The sequence below is a fragment of the Scatophagus argus genome, chromosome 16 (genome assembly GCF_020382885.2).
Source record: "Scatophagus argus isolate fScaArg1 chromosome 16, fScaArg1.pri, whole genome shotgun sequence".
Taxonomy (NCBI): Eukaryota; Metazoa; Chordata; class Actinopteri; family Scatophagidae; genus Scatophagus; species Scatophagus argus.
In genome coordinates this window covers 2,316,602-2,335,344 of record NC_058508.1, presented here as the reverse complement: position 1 = coordinate 2,335,344, position 18,743 = coordinate 2,316,602, and the positions used below count along the sequence as shown (strand labels likewise).

The following is an 18,743-nucleotide window of genomic DNA, read 5'->3' as shown; positions in this document are numbered from 1 at the left end:
TAAAGGCATAACAGCTGTGTTCTAAAATGACTGAATATTTATTGAATATTTAGTATAAACGTCACCTACATATCTCAAGTTCCTCAAGTTGCATGCTCTCTGAAACTGAGCCTCACTGTACAAGGACATACTGTCTCCTTCACTGGCCACTGTCCACTTCCCATCTCCTCTAAGCCACCTGATTTAGGACATTCTGATTATAAGCAACTGGATGTAAACTTTGGAGACATGCGCTCTTTGTGTAATCCGTTTTTCACTTTTAATATATTAAAAGGACTCCTCTTTTAATGTCCAAAATCTGCCTTATGTATATTTATACATTTCATTTCTCTTACAAAGCCTAAATGTGGTTCATTATTTTTTTGCCTTCTCAGTCTTACTGTCCTCTATATGTTAAATCCATTTGGTTGTGTTTTAGTATGTGATCATCTTCAGATCAAACAAAGTTAAAAATACAGATTTTGTCTTGGAGGAGGTGTTGCCTTTCTCTGGCACAAAGAGTGTATAAGCAAATCACCTTCTGATTGGCAAAATGTCCCCAGCCAGTATTTTGGGAGAAGTGAATTGTGCCTACCAATACTTGAGCTCGATTTCATTAGCGCTTCCCACAACAGTACCTCCACATCTGTGCAGCGTGATGCAGTGATATGTAATGACAATCTGAGTTTAGTGGCAGTTCTGCCATTCTCTATCAATATTGTTATTTAGGCTATCACATCTGCTGTCTTAAGTTAGTATGCTGAATTAGTTAGCCCTCTGAGTAGGCTCAGAAATTGTGTTGTGTATGGATTTGTTTTGTCCTGGGACAAAAAGAAGTGCCAGTCATGATGGATAACAGCTTTTCAAAACAACCGATGGACTGTGCTACCATTAAGAAGTCAGTGTTGAATTTGGGCATTTGGAAACTTTGCTGACTTTGTCGCATGTGTGTGCATGTGTGTGTATGTGAGACATCAACTACTGTTGCACACTCTCAGGTGACCCTGTTCTCTGGAAATAACGCCAATACATTTTGGCAGTAACAGGCTAGACTACTGAACTACAAGCACTTAGCACTTCCTGGACTTGTTGCATTCGCCTTGAGCCAAACTGTGTTTGCAGATGAGTATAAATCCTGGCTGAGAGGGGTGTGCACTGCTCATACCAATCAAGGAGGTAAAGCGGTAACACTGAGATGGAGACCAAGGTGGAAAAAAGGGAACAGTGGAGGAAGAAAAGGGAATATATTCTGGCATCAGCAGGCAATGTGGTGGGCCTGGGCAATGTGTGGAGGTTCCCCTACCTGTGCTATAAGAATGGAGGAGGTGAGCTGGAAGTCCGTATACTTTAACATGTTATATGATGGCAATTTCATGTAAATTACTGAAGAGGTCTTTATAGCTAAAGGTAATAATCCATTATTGATTTCTGCATGACATCTGCAGTATGTCAAGAAGCAAAATAGTTGGAAAAGTACTTAAAATCTATAAGATAAATCAAATGTGGATTGTGCAAAAGCTGCAAGTTGGAAATAAGGGTACGAGTTTGAAAACGTGCTAACCAGGGGCAGGGATATTCAGTATATACTATAGCTGCTTGTGGTTCTATGAGAAATAAAGTCATCATTCCAGTTAGATTTGCAAAAGATAGCACACAGATAAATGCGACTAGTAGCTAAAAGTAGTGACTACATGGTATTTTGGGGCAACAGAAGGACCCAGGAGCTTCTTATTTTCACAATAAGAAAAAAATGTAAATAACTGTCACTCCATAGTTTCAGGTCCAGTATGGAGATTGAGCAACATTCCCTGGCAACTTGAAGGAAAACTAGTCATGCAGGTTTTTAATAATACCTTTGTAGTTTCTCTGTCATCTTGAGACTGTCTCTCCACCCTGTCATATATTCTATATGTCTGTCCCAGAAGATCAGGAGTTTTTACAGAAACTGCCAGTGTACCCTTCGGCTATGCTAGGACCAGATGCAGTTAAGCTGTTAAGCAAGCACAGGAAAATGACCGCAGTGAGGGCCAAGGGCATCTGTATCTCGAGCTGCCGCTGATGCACTGCATTCACTTTCTTCTTCTGGAGAAGGCCAGGAAGTCTAAGCCGTGTCCTGTAGAAGAAGAAGAAGCTTGATCAGACCTCACCTGCTTCAACATTTGGGCAGGCTGTTTCATTCTGGAAACAACAAGAGCCTGGACCTTGTTTTGCGAGTGCACGGCCCAAAAGTGTCACAGAATGGCTAAAGGAGATGCCGAGAGAAGCTAAATGACTAAATCAAAAATTGAATAGCAAAGGCATTTTCCAAACAGTCTGGGCCCTTCTGTGTCAAGTTTATCTTCTCCCTGTACCTGCGTGGGTTTTCTCTGGGTACCAGGTTCCTCCCACAATACCAAAAACATGCACATTGGGTTAACTGGCTACTCTACATTGCCCCTAGGTGTGAGTGTGTGAGCATGTGTGGTTATCTGTCTTTGTGTGTCAGCTGCTCTGTTGTGAGCTGGGATAGGCTCTAGCCAACCCGCGACCCTGACAGATACAGTGGTATGGAAAATGGATGGATGACATATTCGATATTGTTGTCTTGGGCTTCATCTTGGGTGTCCATCATCTTCTCAAGAAGTGCCTTATGTAGAATATGTAATGGAGTGGAGAGTCTACAGAAGACACAGAATGTTTTTTTACACTCTCTATCTTCTGGTTACATTTTAAACTTGTTTGTCTGATGAGAACAATATCTCTCCAGTTGTTAGGGTGTAGCAAAGATGACATGCCAGCACAGGTGATTTATAGATGAACTGTAGGGCATGACCAGGCAAGCTGGTGAAATTTCCATACACTCTGACAAGAACGGAGATTATTCCCCTTACATATTGTCAAAATGGTGCAGCGTCACTGACTGAACCCCCCCTCGCAGCTGAACCCCGATACAGAGTCAAAAAGGGCAGGCAGGTGGAGGTCCTATAGTAATAGTCTTTAATTTAAATCAAAAGAACTCAAAATGGCACACTATTACTGTGGCTCTAGGATCAAGAAAAAAGTACAAAAAGCTATGGCAAAAACATGGCGAGATGAGACTTCCTGGCATGGACACATGAAGACAGAACAACAACCTGACAAAGAGTGACGGGAAAGACGAGGACCAAATAGACAACATAACGAGAGACAGGTGAAACACATTAAGGGAGGAGAAAGCAATCAAGATAAACCAAAGCAAAGTTACATGAAACAGACACACAGTGGAAGTAACGACACACATGAAACATGACACATGGACTCCAAAACCAAAAGACAAAACGCAAGGCGTGACACATATGAAACACGTATAAACAACTCATCCTGTGAAACAATATATGACTAAAACCATCATCAGGTTAAGATTTTTTTCATTGTGTTCAGTTTGTTCACAACTTTGGTTTATGATTAAATAACTGCAAAACTAATTGCATTCCCATCAGCCACAGCTGCAGTTTGTGTCTGGTGAAATTAGAAAATGTTAATATTAACATGTAAACAAGATAACTATTAAAAGATACTAAAGATAAATATTTTCTCACATTAAATATATTTCTATGACTCTTATAATTAACTTTTATTAGTATGAACATTTTTTGCTTTTTCACATATTTCACAGACAGATAGCTTATATGATTAATCAAGAAAGTAATCCCGGGTTAACCCACAACGAAAATAGTTGTGGCAGCTGTACACTAGATTACTCCCTCACTTTAAGAACACCAATCCAGTCCTTATTCCTTTACACAGTATCAATTGTCTCAGGTGTATTTCTGTGTGTGCAGGTGTCTTCCTGTTGCCTTACTGTTTCTTTGCTTTACTGTGTGGCCTGCCACTTTTCCTGCTGGAGACTGTGATTGGTCAGTACATGCAGGAGGGCGCCATCACCTGTTGGACCAAGGTCTGCCCACTGGCAAAAGGTAATCACATTTTCTGGTTAGTTAATTTTTCAAATTTGTTACTCTGAGAAATTCAAACGTGATGTGTGTTCTTTATCTGTGTGACATTTTGTGGGTTAAGGTGAGTACTTTCAGACATGAAAGTAACCAGATGTGAACAATGATCAGTTGGTGGAGTAGTGGCTTCAGGACACAAAGACTTCAGTACAAAGACAACTGAGACAACTGTTTAATGCAGTCCTTCTCAAATAGTAACCCTAACCCTAACCCAGTGCGATGCCAGGGGGGGCGCGTGTGACCCTGGGGAACATGCTTTTTTTTTGCCGTACTAGAATAAAGTGTAATTGCACATCCACTTCAGTAGTTGGCAGTGGCGCTCTCATTGTCAGAGTGTGTGCAGGGAGTATTAGCTCTATGGTGTAGCGGGTTTTTTGAAGCGAGCAGGCGATATGAAGTGCAGTAAACGAACCCTTAAGAGACAACAAGAAGAAATTTTTAACAGGGATGAAAAGAAAGGGAGAGAGAGATGAAGATAATGAGACAAAAGTAACTCGAGGAAATATGATGAAGCATATGTAGCGCTTGGCTTTACTGTGACTACAGTGGGAGTGTGTTTACTGTGTCTAAAAATGCTAGCAGCGGACAGCATGAAGCCAAATAAATTACATCCCAATCATGCTGATAAGCCGCTGGAGTTTTTTCAGCGACAACGTGCCGAACATTGCCAACAATCATCCCGCTTTGTGAATGCTACTTCAGTAAACCAGCGAGCACTGTTAGCATCATATTATTACATATTATTATTACTGTTATTTATAGTCGCGACGGAGAGTGGGTGGGGTGGGGGGGCGCGAATTGTTTTCTTCTTGCTGGGGGGGCGCAACAGAAAATAATTGAGAAGCACTGGTTTAATGTGACCTACGACTAGCCCGACTACAATGGAGATAAAAACTATTCACCCCTTGCATGTTTTCCCTTTTTATTGCTTTTATAATGGAATCACGGTCAATAGAATTAGTTTTTTGACAAGAATTTACAAAAAAAACACTTTCCTCTTCCTCTTCCTACTTGTGCTGCAAATCCTTGGTGCTATATCCTGGCTCATACAAACAGCACTGCATGTCCAACTGCAGCATTACTGTGCTGAAATCATTTCCCTCCATAGCTACAGGAAGACTGCCTTGTGCTGTGGTCCTGCAGTAATTTTGTAGCAGTGCAGTCGCCATGTGTATACATGCTCTGTCAAATTAGAGCTTAAACTGGGTTGTTTTGGATGTTTTCTCTCTCCAGGAACAGGCTATTCTATCATAATTATCCAGCTGTATTCCAGACTATACATTATTGTACTAGCCTGGGCTCTCCTGTACCTCATCTATTGTTTTCAAGACCCTTTGCCCTGGGCCACCTGCAACAATCCCTGGAACACAGGTCAGTATGGGATTAGGGTGGGACACATACAGACAAAAATGCATAGTCACAGCAATAATAACAGCAACAGTAACAGTAACCCATGACTCCTAATATCACCAACCCTGACACCTTCCGCCACTTGGCTGTACCTAGTAATTCTGTCCATAAAGCTTATGAACAGAATCGTGGTGAAGGGCAGCCCCAACCATAACTGGGAACAAGTTTGATTTATTTCCTGCAACGCGAACCAAGCTCTTACTCTGACATTGCAGCGGTTGGATGGCCTGTAGTAACAGGCCCTCCACCCCATATTCTCTGAGAACCCTGCACAGAATGCCTTGAGGGACTTGGTCATAAGCCACATAACACATGTAGACTGGTTGGGCAAACTCCAATGACCCCTCCAGTACCCTTGACAGGCTATAGAGCTGGTCCAGGGTTCCCAGGCCAAGGTGAAAACCACATTGTTCCTCTTGAATCTGAGGTTCAACTAACAAACAGACTCTCCTTTCCAGCACCCTGGCATAGATTTTCCTAGGGAGGCGAGAGAGAGAGAGAGAGAGAGAGAGAGCAGGAGAGCGACAGAGAGAGCAAGGGAGAGAGGCAGAGGGGGTGGGGTGTGAGAGAAGGAGCACACAAGCAGAGCTGCATAGCAGCAGTAATAATAGAAGTATCGAAATGTAGATAATGATAATGACAATGAAGTATACAGAAGGTATTATGGTGATTTTGATAACAATGGTAGTAACAATAATGGTAGTAGCTGTACTGAGTCTTAACAGATTTAAATCAGATTATGACTAAACAGTAGTAATTGCAGTAGGTTTTGAGCAGGACGACAGCAGGACCGCAGCAGGAGGTCCAGTCATGATCGCTAGGAATCTGCGGGACAAGAAAGCCCAGGGACTCCAGGGAAGAAGTTGAGTTAGTAATATGCATTAATGGGACATGAATGTGTGCAGAAGGAGAGGGAGAGGAAGAAAGAGCTCAGTGCATCATGGGAGGGCCCCCGGCAGTCTAAGCCTATAGCAGCATAACTAGGGGCCGGCCTAGGCCAGCCCTAACTATAAGCTTTATCAAAGAGGAAAGTTTTTAGTCTACTCTTAAATATAGAGAGGGTGTCCGCCTCCCGGACCGAAACCGGAAGATGGTTCCATAGTAGAGGAGCTTGATAACTAAAGGCTCTGGTTCCCAATCTACTTTTGAGGACTCTAGGAACCACAAGTAGCCCTGCATTTTGGGAACGCAAAGTTCTGGTGGGATAATAGGGTACTATTAACTCTTTAAGATAGGATGGTGCCTGACCGTTCAGGGCTTTATAAGTGAGGAGGAGAATTTTAAAATCTATCCTGAATTTTACAGGTAGCCAATGTAGAGAAGCCAGAACAGGAGAAATATGGTCTCTCATGCTGGTTCTTGTCAGTAGTCGTGCTGCAGCGTTCTGGATTAGCTGGAGAGTCTTTATGGATTTACTGGGGCAGCCTGATAGAAGGGAGTTACAGTAATCCAGTCTAGATGTAATGAATGCATGGACTAATTTTTCTGCATCTTTCTGACTCAGGATGTGCCTAATCTATTCTATCTAATGATATTTCGGAGGCGAAAGAATGCAGTCTTTGAAATATTTGCAATGTGCGAGTTAAAGGACATGTCCTGGTCAAAGATAACTCCTAGATTTCTTACAGTGGAGCTTGAGGCCACGGCTAAGCCATCTATCAATGCAATATCACTGCATAATTTATTTCTAAGGTGTTCGGGGCCCAGAACAATAACTTCGGTTTTGTCTGAATTTAGAAGTAGGAAGTTGCTGGTCATCCAGGTTTTTATGTCTTTAAGACATGCCTGAAGCTTGACTAGCTGATTTGTTTCAGCAGCCCAGTCGAAGCTCTGCCTTAGGTGGGAGTTGAAGACCGTCCTGACAGAGTCATCAGCCAGATCTTCCCAGCAAACCCTCACTACCAGGTGGTGAACAGTTGACACCTCTGCTCCTCTCTTCACACAAGTGTCCAGAACATACAGCCGCAGATCCGCTGATACAACTACAAAGTCTATCATCAACCTGTGACCGCGGGTGTCCTGGTGCCAAGTGCACTTGTGGACACCCTTATGTTCAAACATGGTGTTCATTATGGACAAACTAGCACAGAAGTCCAATAACCACTCAGGTTCAGATCAGGCAGACCGTTCCTCCCTGTCACACCTCTCCAGGTCACAGTGTCATTACGTGGGCACTGAAGTCCCCAGTAGAACTATGGAATTCCCAGTAGGGTCATCTTCCAGCATTCAGCAGTGGGGTTCTCTGCCCTTTGCTTCTCACCTGGAGCAACTCCAGAAAAGAGAGGAGTCCTGCCCTTCTCAAGGGGGTTGGTTCCCAAGCTGTGCTTAGAGGTGAGCCCAACTATATCTAGCCGGTATCTTTCCACCTCATGAACAAGCTCAGACTGGTGGAAAGATACCGCCTAGATATAACCGGTATCTTTGCACCCCACCAGTAAGGTGACATACTTCCACCAGTCTGAGCTTGTGTGACAGGGAGGACTATATCTAGCCGGTATCTTTCCACCTCATGGACAAGCTCAGACTCCTTCCCCACCAGTAAGGTGACATTCCATGTCCCAGAAACTAGCTTCAACAACCAGGGATCAGGCCACCAAGGTCCCTGCCTTAGTCTGCTGCCTAATCCACACTGCACCAGACCCCTCTGACTCCTCCTGTGAGTGGTGGGCCCACTGGAGGATAGACTCATTCCCCTGTTTGGGTCTGTGCCCAGCCAGGGGAAGGTCCAGCCACCAGGCGATCACAGAAGATCCCCTTACCAAGGCCTGACTCCGGGGCAGGGGTCCGGTAACCCTCCAGGCAGGGTACACCTTGTTTTTCCACTTAACCATCGTCTTCTTGAATCACGCTTTGTCTGGCCCCTCCCCCAGGACCAAACCAGGACCAGTTTGCCTAGGGAGACCCTACCAGGGGCAAACAGCCCCCGATAACATAGCTTCTAGGACCATGATAAGGGGGTGGTTCATGGTGCACTGAAATTAAATTAAATTAAGTTCAATTAATGATATAGTATGTAGCATTAAAATGACAAATATCATAAAACAGCTTAACATTCATGATACATTTTGTTGAGTTGTGTACTTCATTATTCTAAATGTTACAAAAATGTTAAAACCCAGAGAAATGCGTAATTTTATTCTAGAAAATGGTGCATTTTCATTTTGAGGGAGAGACCGTGAGTTAATGTGAACAAGAGCTTTAAACATTACCTCAATTGTGAACATGAGACACATCAGAAGGATTTTCATCAGAACTTCTTCTGTCTAACAATGAAGACAATAACTCCCATGATCCCACGCTGCTACTTACATCTTTTGTTTGTTTTTATTGAGACATTCCAAGCAGCAACTACATGTTTGTTTAAGTGTCAATATTTTTTGTTGAGACTGAAAATTATAACCAAAAGATTATAACAATCTGTTGACATGTTATTGAAATGGCAATCATTGTGACCATTTGCCTTCTTATCAACAGATAGATGTGTGGACCTCACCTCTGCAAACAGGACTGAAATACACAACAGCAACCTGATGGTAAACTGGACATCCGGAAATCTCACCAAGTCTTCAGCCTCTGAGTTCTGGGAGTGAGTCGAACTCATCAGCAATGGATTCTTTTCATTTTCAATCTGGTAATTCTTCATGTGTGTCATCATCACTGTATATCTGGTGTCTCCATACAGAAGAGGAGTGCTGTCCATGTCTGGGGGATTAGAGGAGGCTGGTACAGTAAAGTGGGAACTGTTGCTGTGTCTCCTGGCCTGCTGGGTGGTCTGCTACTTCTGCATCTGGAAAGGAGTGCGCTCCACAGGAAAGGTCTGTGAACGCTGCCTTTAAGATTCAGATACAATAAAAACAATGAAATTCCATTCAGTTCGGTTTGGAACAATTCCATTTTTGCACTTTATTTTCATCACATATGCTGACAACACTCATGCATGCACATACAGTACATGTATCGGATACTGAAAAGCATTTAATGTCAAAGTGAGAGGGATGCTACACATACTGGAGTAAATGTAACAGATGGTTAAGTGTTACACAACTGATTATGTACAAAGTACAGTGAACTCTTACTGATATTTTTTGGGTCTGGACCATAAGGCACTTGTGAATGTTCCCAGGGCAGGCCAGAAGTCAGCTCGCAGCAATTTGTCTCTGTCCTTGTCTTGATAGGCAGTAAAAAGAGAATGGTGCACTTTGCTCATTCAAGGTCATTCAAGGTCACCTACAAAATTCTGTGAATCGTCTTCTGTCAGTTCAGCAAATGTTTTGTCTTTGCTGGCAATTGTAATGTGAAAGGGTCCACACACAGTCAAAACACATGCTGGATTTAGTGTTTGGAGCATAGTAGTTGCTTTACTTTTTTTCTAGACACTATGTCTGTGTCAATAAGGTTTACATCAAACTAATACTGGCTGTAAAAGTCTTTACACCTGAAAAGGTAAAAAACGTCTCTGGCAAGCAGAAAACAACATGAAGAAACACCCCAACTGTCACGAGTAAGAAAAGAGAATACCGGAAAGCAGAGCACAAATGGACAAAACCTTGTCTTTAGATTCATGAAAACTTAGACTTCATGTTTACAACTCTCATTCTTCCCATTTTGTCAACACGACATCATGCCAGTATTAGCTTTAGATTTTGTTTCTGTTACCAACAGCACTGCCCAGAGGGATTGTTGAAGTGTGAACTGAAATCATACAGGCTTCAGCTACATAACAAGACATGTGCTAAAAAAAAAGGTGTGAAATTTCAGGTGGTGTATTTCACGGCTGTGTTCCCCTACGTGATGCTGGCCATCCTGCTGATCAGGGGGTTGACGTTGCCAGGAGCTTGGCAGGGTGTGGTCTATTACCTGTATCCAGATCTCTCTCGTCTGGCAGACCTTCAGGTGAGACACCTTGGACAATTCATGCAGATTTTGTGAACTAGTATTTCTGGAAAAAAAAAAAAAGTGTTTTTTTATGTTGAATTGTGTGTCTCACCTACCTGGGAACAGTTATCACTGGAGATGAACAAAAATGCCCTGACTAAAGGGATTAGTTTAGATTAACAATAACCTCTACACTGATGTGTCCTAATAACATGGAATTTTTCATCTCTGTTAATCAGGTGTGGATAGAGGCTTGCCAGCAGGTCCTCTTCTCCTATGGTGTTGCATCAGGAACCTTAATCACCCTGGGCAGCTACAATAAAGTTGAGAACAACTGTTACAGGTAGGTCATGTGATCAATAATTCCACTAACACACTGTGGAAGTAGTATTATTGGAGTTTTGCTTAACACACTAACCACACTTTTTATAAAATCCATTCTTGTGCTGTTTTAATGTTGTTAATTCAGTGATGGGTTTTCCACATGCTGCTCCATATCAGGGGTTGGAACGCTTCTCAGGTCGCATCTCTTGTGAAGCAAGTGCATGGATTGAAAATGCCTCCTCAGAAGCATAACTCCAACCCAGGGCATAATTTCTAACTTCAAACTCAATTTTAAAGTTCTCTTGCCTTATCCTCTTACTGTCCAGCTACCATTATACAAATGAGAGACCTGATAAAAATGTTGATATTTTCATCTGAGTGACCTTCAATTATTACTGAGTTCTGAAGCTACTTGACTAGCAAATAGCACTTCTGATGGAATGTACTGACCCATTAACTGGTGAGATCTTGGTAAATATATAATATATATATATATGTAAAAATTTATGATTGCGTCCTAACAAGGAATAAATGGATGCAGTGTATCTCAAATCTGTTCTTTTTTCAGTTAATTTTATAAATCCCAGAAATCTTGGACATTGGTTTCCCCAAATATTCTGCTCTGTACGCTAACTTCTGTGTGTGCGTGTGTGTTTGTGTGTCAGGGACAGTCTGTGGTTGTGTTTGCTCAACAGTTGCACCAGCTTTGTTGGTGGCTTTGCAGTTTTCTCAGCTCTAGGATTCATGGCCCATCAACAGGGAGTTCCCATCAATTTGGTGGTTGACTCAGGTATTATTTAAAGGCCAAAGCTATTATGTGTTAGATGTTAGAATAAGCTCAACCCTCACATATTTGCTGACAAATGACAAAAATCTAATACAAAGCAAATGTAGAAGACAATAATTGAAATGTACCTTCTGTTCCCCAGGCCCTGGGCTGGCATTCATTGCTTTTCCTCAGGCTGTAGCCATGATGCCCCTGCCTCAGCTGTGGGCTGTCTGCTTCTTCCTTATGCTCATCATGTTGGGGCTGGACACAGTGGTAAGACAAAAAAGATGATGGGTCGAAAGACCTTGTTGTAAGTAGCTTAACCTAGGAACTAATTTCTTTCAATATCACTATACAAAAGTAAGCATTCATCTACTCATGGATGAGTAACAGCAACCCAACTGTTGTCATTGTTGAATCATCTGTAAAAGCTGGAAAACTGTGGAGGAACGGAATTCACAATTGTCAGCTTTAACATACAGTTTGTTCTCCAATAGTCTCTCATAGTACCTAACAAACATGGATGACATGTTCTCCCTGTTTCCCAGAGAAGATCAGGTCATCTACGTACACAAACATAAATTTGGTGTAGCAAGTCTCTGTGCATGTCATTCAAGACAAGACAAGTCAAGTCAACTTTATTTGTATAGCCCATTTTTACAAGCAGTTTGTCTCAAAGGGCTTTACATAACATCACAGCAACGTCCTCTGCCCTTCGACCCTCACATCGACTAAGGAAAAACTCCCAGAAAACCTTTAACAGGGAAAAAATGGGAGAAACCTCAGGGTGAGCAACAGAGGAGGGATCCCTCACCCAGGACGTGCAATGGATGTTGTACAGGCAGGAAAGCAGTTAACAACATGAGATATGGGATAGATGGGGAATGTTCAGTCAGGGGAGAGCTGATGGAGTGAATGAACACAATAACTTCTGTTTTTCTGAATTAAGTAATAAGAAGTTAGAGGACATTCAGGACTTAATGACTTTCAGACAGTTTTCCAAATTGGTAAGGTGGCTTATCATCCCGTATCATCAGCATAACATTGAAAATTGATGAAGTACTTCCAGATAATATTCCGTAATGGAAGCATGTAGAGAGTGAAAAGTATCGGCCCTAATACTGAACCCTGAGGTACACCATAAGTCATCATAACTTTACTATACTTGGAGCAATTATGATTAATGTTAACAAATTGATACCTGATACTCAAAGGCATCTCAAGATGTGTTAAAGGCGGTCTTCCATTCATCACATTCCTTAATTTGCACAAGATGGGTTATATTGCATAAATCCTGCTTGGAGAACACTGTTGCCTCCTGAAAGGGTTAAAAAAAAAAGAAATAATCAAAGAAAGTGGATGTTTCTTCTTAACTGTGATATTGCTTAAACCACAGAAATCGATGCTTGATCTTAGAGATCTGTTTTTCTTGGTCATGAAAAAGAAACCTGCCCCTAGTCGTGAAGAGGACGGTCTGATTATGCCTGAGGGCACTGAACGGAAAGGAGCTCCATTAAGTCAATGTCACAATCATAAGGCCAGTGGGGAGGCAGAGACGAGGCTTTTTCTTTGCTGAAAAATTAGGTCATGTGGACAGATCAATGGGCTTAGAACTACATTTCTTCGGAGCAAAGTATCTAGGCTTAGCTAAAAACAAACCCTAGCTGACCGTCTCTTCCATCCATCTTGCTCCCCAGTGTTTGCTCCCTGGACAATAACAGGGCCTCATTCAACTTCAGCAGACTACATGGCATGCTTTCACAGAGATGTGGCTCAGTGAGTTCCAGATGCCTCCATTCAGCTAGATGGGCTCACCTCATCCGTGCCCACAGAAATGCAGCTCTGTGTGGTAGGGCTCATGATGGTGGCTTGTGTATTTTGATAAACACGGAATGTTGAGAAAAATCCTGTGCTTATTTCTAAATACTGTTCAGAGCTGCTGCAGTTTATCACTGTCAGAGGCAGATCATTTTATTTTCCACAGGAATTCACCACTGTCTTCATAGGCGATGTGTATATTCCCCCAGTGCTAATGCTAAAGCGGTACTGTGTGAATTCTATGGAATGCTCACCTTGACATACTGTTTATTGTTGCCAGAGATCTGCTCCCTAAATTTCATCAGCCTTAGCCTCACCTGAGACACTCAAGCATACAGACAACTTGTCAAACGTGCCAAATCGTCTTTGAGGCAGGCGAAAACCTTGCCAGTAGGAGCCATCTCTGCTCTGTTCAGGGAGGCTGTAACTGATGATGACTATCAATTTGGAGGAATACATGACATCAGTGACCAGCTGCATCAGCAAATGCATTGATGACATGACTATCTTCAAGATCATCACTACAAGCCCCAACCAAAAGCCATGGAAGACAGTGGAGGTGCATGTGCTACTGAAGACCAGAGACTCAGCCTTCAGAAATGGAGACAAGACAGCCCTAGAAACAGGAAGGGTCAAACTAGGGGCACAGCACACGTACGTCCACAGCCACTTCCAGGACAACGGCAACACTCTACACACGTGACCGTGCATCCAGGCCATCAGTAACTACAGGATGACTCCAAAGGCCTGTGACAGTGATGTCTCCCTCCCAGATGTGCTGAACCACTTCTATGCACAGTCTGAGGCACAGAAAACATGGTGGCAAGGAAGACCACCCCTCCTCCCTGCGACCAGGTGCTCTGTCTCTGTCTTTCCACAGCTGATGTGAGAAATAGAAACAGAACAGCACTATGTGATGTTAACCTCTAAAAGACTGCTGCTAGACAACATTCCTAGCAGAGTGCTCGGGGTATGTGTAGACCAGCTAGCAAATGTCTTCACTGACATCTGACAGCAGTGGTCAGTCTCATCAGCAATAACAATGAGTCAGCATACAGATAGGAGGTGAAACAGCTAACAGCCTGGTGTAGAGTCTACAACCTGTCTCTGAACATAGACAAAACTAAAGAAATGGGTGCTGACTTCAAAAGACACTGGGTGACCATACTCTGCAGATCACTGACAGATTATTAATGGAGATCATCCAGACCACCAAGTTTATTGGTGTTCACCTGGCAGAGAATCTCATCTGGTCCCTAAATATCAGCTCCATCACCAGAAAAGTCCAGCAGTCTCTCTGCTTTCTGAGAAAGCTAAGGAAAGCTCATCTTCCACCTCCAATTCTGGCCACATTTTATAGAGGGACTATAGAGAGCATCCTGAGCAGCTGCATCACTGCCTGGTTTGGGAATTACAATGTCCCAGACTGCAACTCCGCCACAGAGGATTGCGAGGACAGCTGAGAGGACCATCAGAGTCTCTCTCCCCTCCATCACAGACATTTACAATACACGCTGCATCCGCAAAGCCAACAGTATTGTGGATGACACCATACACCCCTCACACATGTTCTTCACACTCCTACCATCTGGAAGAAGGTACCGGAGCATTCGGTGCATTCATGTCTAAGCACTATCACCTAGCTGTTTGGCCTAAAAGAAAAGAATCCTACATCAAGTGGTTTCATTTGTCCTTGCATTTTGGCCATTAAAATACCTGTTGAATTTTTAAAAACCTGTTGACTTTATCGATGAACTATTTTCCATTCTAAATTAAAGCAGCTACTTATGGAGTGAAAATGAGGACATGGTCAGGCTCTCCACTCTGCATGTTTGCTAATGACTTGAAGGTGTTATCTTCTCTGTCTGTTTGTGTGTTAGTTTGCAGGTTTAGAAACGATAACGTCATCAGTGATTGACATGTTCCCAGGACAAATGCGCCGACCTTGGCGCAGAGAAATCTTCCTTGTCGTCTTCTGCACTGTCTTCTTCTTCCTGGAGATCCCTCTTGCCACTCAGGTGTTACAAAACACACCAACTAGCACTCATCATGTCCTCATATTGGGAGAGCATTTTAAAGTGACTCTACATGTATGTGCCGGTTCTTTGCTGTCCAGGGAGGAGTGTACCTGTTCCAGCTCATTGACTACTATGGTGCCAATGGAGCATGTATATTGTTTGTGTCTCTGACCCAGTGTCTGGCTGTTAGCTGGGCTTTTGGTAAGTGCTATCATCATCATGTTCCGTAATCTACCAGATGTAACAGTACTGTTTAGCTATCTTTCACCTGAATTAGCAGATTCTACATTTCAATCTAGTGTTCAAGTTATTACACTCATATTTGACGGTTTCACACCAATTTACAGCCAGTGAAAATGTTCACTGCCAGTGCAGGAAGTGTGGACTACCTGTGGCTGGTATTACATCTGTTAATAGATTAGAGAGTGGAGTGAAGCAAGATGGATGGAGAAAAAAGGTAGCAGAGGGCAAAGAGAGCAGCTCACTGAGACCAGCCAGGATTTTCTACATCACTGCAGCAAGATTTTGAGGTTGCTGAAGTATTAAAGTGAAGTTTTGACTATTATTATTGTTATTATTAATATTATTATTACAAAAGCTATTATAGATATCATTATTATCAATAGCTGTAGTTCCAGACATCTCTATCTCCACCACCCCCAACCTGCTCTGTTTGAAAAATGTCACAAGATAACTTTTGTTATGTTGTGGCTTTACATTGAATTGAATTGAATTGAATTGAGTCTGACATATACCATGCCTCTACACCAGCAGGTGTTGTTTCTAACAAACTGTAATTATCATGCAGGAGCTGAAAGGATGTGTGATGCAGTTGAAACTATGACAGGACAGAGACCATGGGTTGTTTTCAAACTGTGCTGGCTTTACTTTACCCCTCTGATCTGCACGGTGAGTTACACACTGTAAGAGACTGACACAAAACACAAAGTATCGAGTACAAAAGAGAGCAAGATAAACTGCTGGATGAGCAAGATTGACTGAGAAGTCATTTCATCAGCTTGTCTCAACAGAGAGTCCATATGCTTTCAAGGCATAGAGACAATCAAGTTAGGCAGGAATTTTCAGTTCTACCTCCTGTCCTACCGTCATTGTTTTCTTGGTTCTCATCCAGGAGTGGGAAACATCTTTTCCCAGCTGGCCATACTGACTTAGCTAAAGCAAATGAAGGTCCAGAAACTGGGCAATTGAGTGGTCAGCTCCTTTGTAAAAATATTCTGCTTGGTCATTAAGTTGGAAGAGCTTTTTATCTCTTGATGTTTTGTTCCTTGAATGCCGCGATGTTCCCTTTACATATCAAACTTACTGCCTTTGTTCTGAGACTCATGACAAAATATTTCAATGTTCACTCTCTGTTAAAAATACAACACTCAGAGTCAGATTTTTAGTTTTCGGCAGCATTCATCCTTACTCATGTCTTCACAACCACCAACATAACTTGACACTGGAGGTGAGTTACCAAGAGTCAACTTGAGGACTTAATCCAATAGAAATGTAGACTGCGCCCTCTTTTGGAATCAAGACAAATAGCAATACAGTATTCATTTGTCTGGAGAATTATTCACATAATGCTGTCTGAAATGTTGTTCTAGTTTTTATTGTATATTTAAATGTTCATTTTAATATTTAAAAAAAATGAAATAAATATTAAGAAAATATAAGTTGTTGTACATGCTGGCCTGTGTTATACCATCATGTATTGGTCTATGCAGCTCAACAGTATCAACAAAAGGTTTACTTCCATAAAGAGCTGGGGCACCACACATTGTTTCTGCAGCTTGTTCTCCTAGTCCTATAGGTACTAGTTTTTTCCTCTGCTTTTCCGTCAAGGTTTGCTTCATCTGCTCATTTCTGGACTACCAACCCCTGACATCCAGCGGGGGCTATATGTACCCGGACTGGGCCTATCCTCTGGGCTGGGCCATCGCCTTGTCCTCTATGGTCGCAATACCCATCTGGGCTGTTGGCAAGATCTGCCTCACTGAGGGCAGCCTCAGGCAGGTATGAGGACCAACATATCCTGCTTAGTCTTTTTAGACTACTTTACCTTTTAAATAAGTTTTATTGCCACTAATATACACTGTGTCTTGCTCATTGTCCTTTTTTCTGTCTTCAACGTATTCAGCGTCTGTTGGTCCTGTGGTATCCTGTTCGAGAGCCTGTTGATCCCAAGACAAACAAAGAAGAACTCCTAAATCACACAGAGATGAAGACAATCTCAGCCCCTCTCCATGACATAGTATAAGTTGGAATGAAATGTACTTCTGAATTTCAACTAAAAGAAGAGCATGTTTTTTAAGGTACCCATTTCCTTCCTAATAAAAATCTGGTAGGTTTTGGAACTTGCATTGCTTATACTTTTGCTTTCCAAGGATATACACTATATAGACAAAAGTATTCAGACACACTTCTTTGTATGGGCCTGTGTTTCAGGGTTTGGGCTAAGCCCCTTACTTCCAGTGAAGGGAAATCTTAATGCTTCAGCATACCAAGACATTTTGGATGCTATGCTTCCAATTCTGTGGTAAGAGTTTGCCAAAGGCCTTTTTCTATTCCAGCATGACTGTGCCCCAGTGCACAAAGCAGGATTCATAAAGACATGGTTGGATGAGTTTGGTGTGAAAGAACTCGACTGGCTTGCACAGAGCCCTGACCTCAACTCCATTGAACACCTTTGGGATGAACTGGAAGAGAGATTGCAAGCCAGGCTGTTTTGTCCAACATCAGCGCCTGACTGTGTGATTGGATGAGAAAGGCAAAGGGCGGGGCGAGTGTGAAGAAGGAAGTCTGTGTATGAGTTTTTGGGTGCATGTGAGGGTAGAGAGGCTGGGAAGGGCGCAGTACGAGCTAAAGCTGATGCAGACATTTCTGGGGTTGTTGTTTTGGCATGGTTGCGGCAGATAGTAACCGGTTATGTTCAATAAAGCAATGGTTTGCTGGCTAACTTCTCGTCCATCATTTCATCATGTCCTGCCGGACGCTACAATCATTAACTGACATAAATGTGTGTAGAAGGAGAGGGAGAGGAAGAGAGAGCTCATAACTAGGGGCCGGCCTAGGCCAGCCCTAACTATAAGCTTTATCAAAAAGGAAAGATTTAAGTCTACTCTTAAATGTAGAGAGGGTGTCCGCCTCCCGGACCGGAAGATGATTCCATAGTAGAGAAGCTTGATAACTAAAGGCTCTGGTTCCCAATCTACTTTTGAAGACTCTAGGAATGACAAGTAACCCTGCATCATGGGAATATAAGATTCTGTGGGGATAATAGGGTACAATCAACTCTTTAAGATATGATGGTGCCTGGCCATTCAGGGCTTCATATGTGAGGAGAAGAATTCTCAAAACTCTATCCTGGATTTTACAGGCAGCCAAAGTAGAGAAGCCAGTACAGGAGAAATATGATCTCTCATGCTGGTTCTTGTGAGTAATCATGCAGCAGTGTTCTGGATTAGCTGGAGAGTCTTTAGAGACTTATTGGGGCAGCCTGATTAAAGGGAGTTACAATAATCCAGTCTGGAAGTAATAAATGCATGGACTAACTTTTCTGCATTCAGAATGACT

The 18,743-nt window shown here is 42.5% G+C and overlaps 1 protein-coding gene across 1 annotated transcript; it reads left to right on the top strand.

The window, feature by feature from the left end:
* The first annotated feature begins 1,152 nt into the window (after positions 1-1,152).
* Positions 1,153-17,485, top strand: LOC124072796 (sodium- and chloride-dependent GABA transporter 2-like). The gene is made up of 14 exons (XM_046414481.1): positions 1,153-1,304; positions 3,780-3,914; positions 5,184-5,321; positions 8,835-8,946; positions 9,043-9,175; positions 10,119-10,253; positions 10,475-10,578; positions 11,225-11,349; positions 11,489-11,601; positions 15,027-15,164; positions 15,263-15,365; positions 15,973-16,073; positions 17,013-17,183; positions 17,308-17,485. The coding sequence occupies exons 1-14, from the start codon at positions 1,175-1,177 to the stop codon at positions 17,425-17,427; spliced, it is 1,758 nt and encodes a 585-aa protein (XP_046270437.1). The 5' UTR covers positions 1,153-1,174; the 3' UTR covers positions 17,428-17,485.
* Positions 17,486-18,743: the final 1,258 nt, after the last annotated feature.

Coding starts and splice junctions, on each gene's coding strand:
- LOC124072796 (XM_046414481.1), top strand. CDS start 1,175: ATGGAGACCAAGGTGGAAAAAAGGGAACAGTGGAGGAAGAAAAGGGAA. Junction 11,602..15,026: donor TGTTGGGGCTGGACACAGTG/GTAAGACAAAAA, acceptor TTTGTGTGTTAG/TTTGCAGGTTTAGAAACGAT. Junction 16,074..17,012: donor TTACCCCTCTGATCTGCACG/GTGAGTTACACA, acceptor TTTTCCGTCAAG/GTTTGCTTCATCTGCTCATT.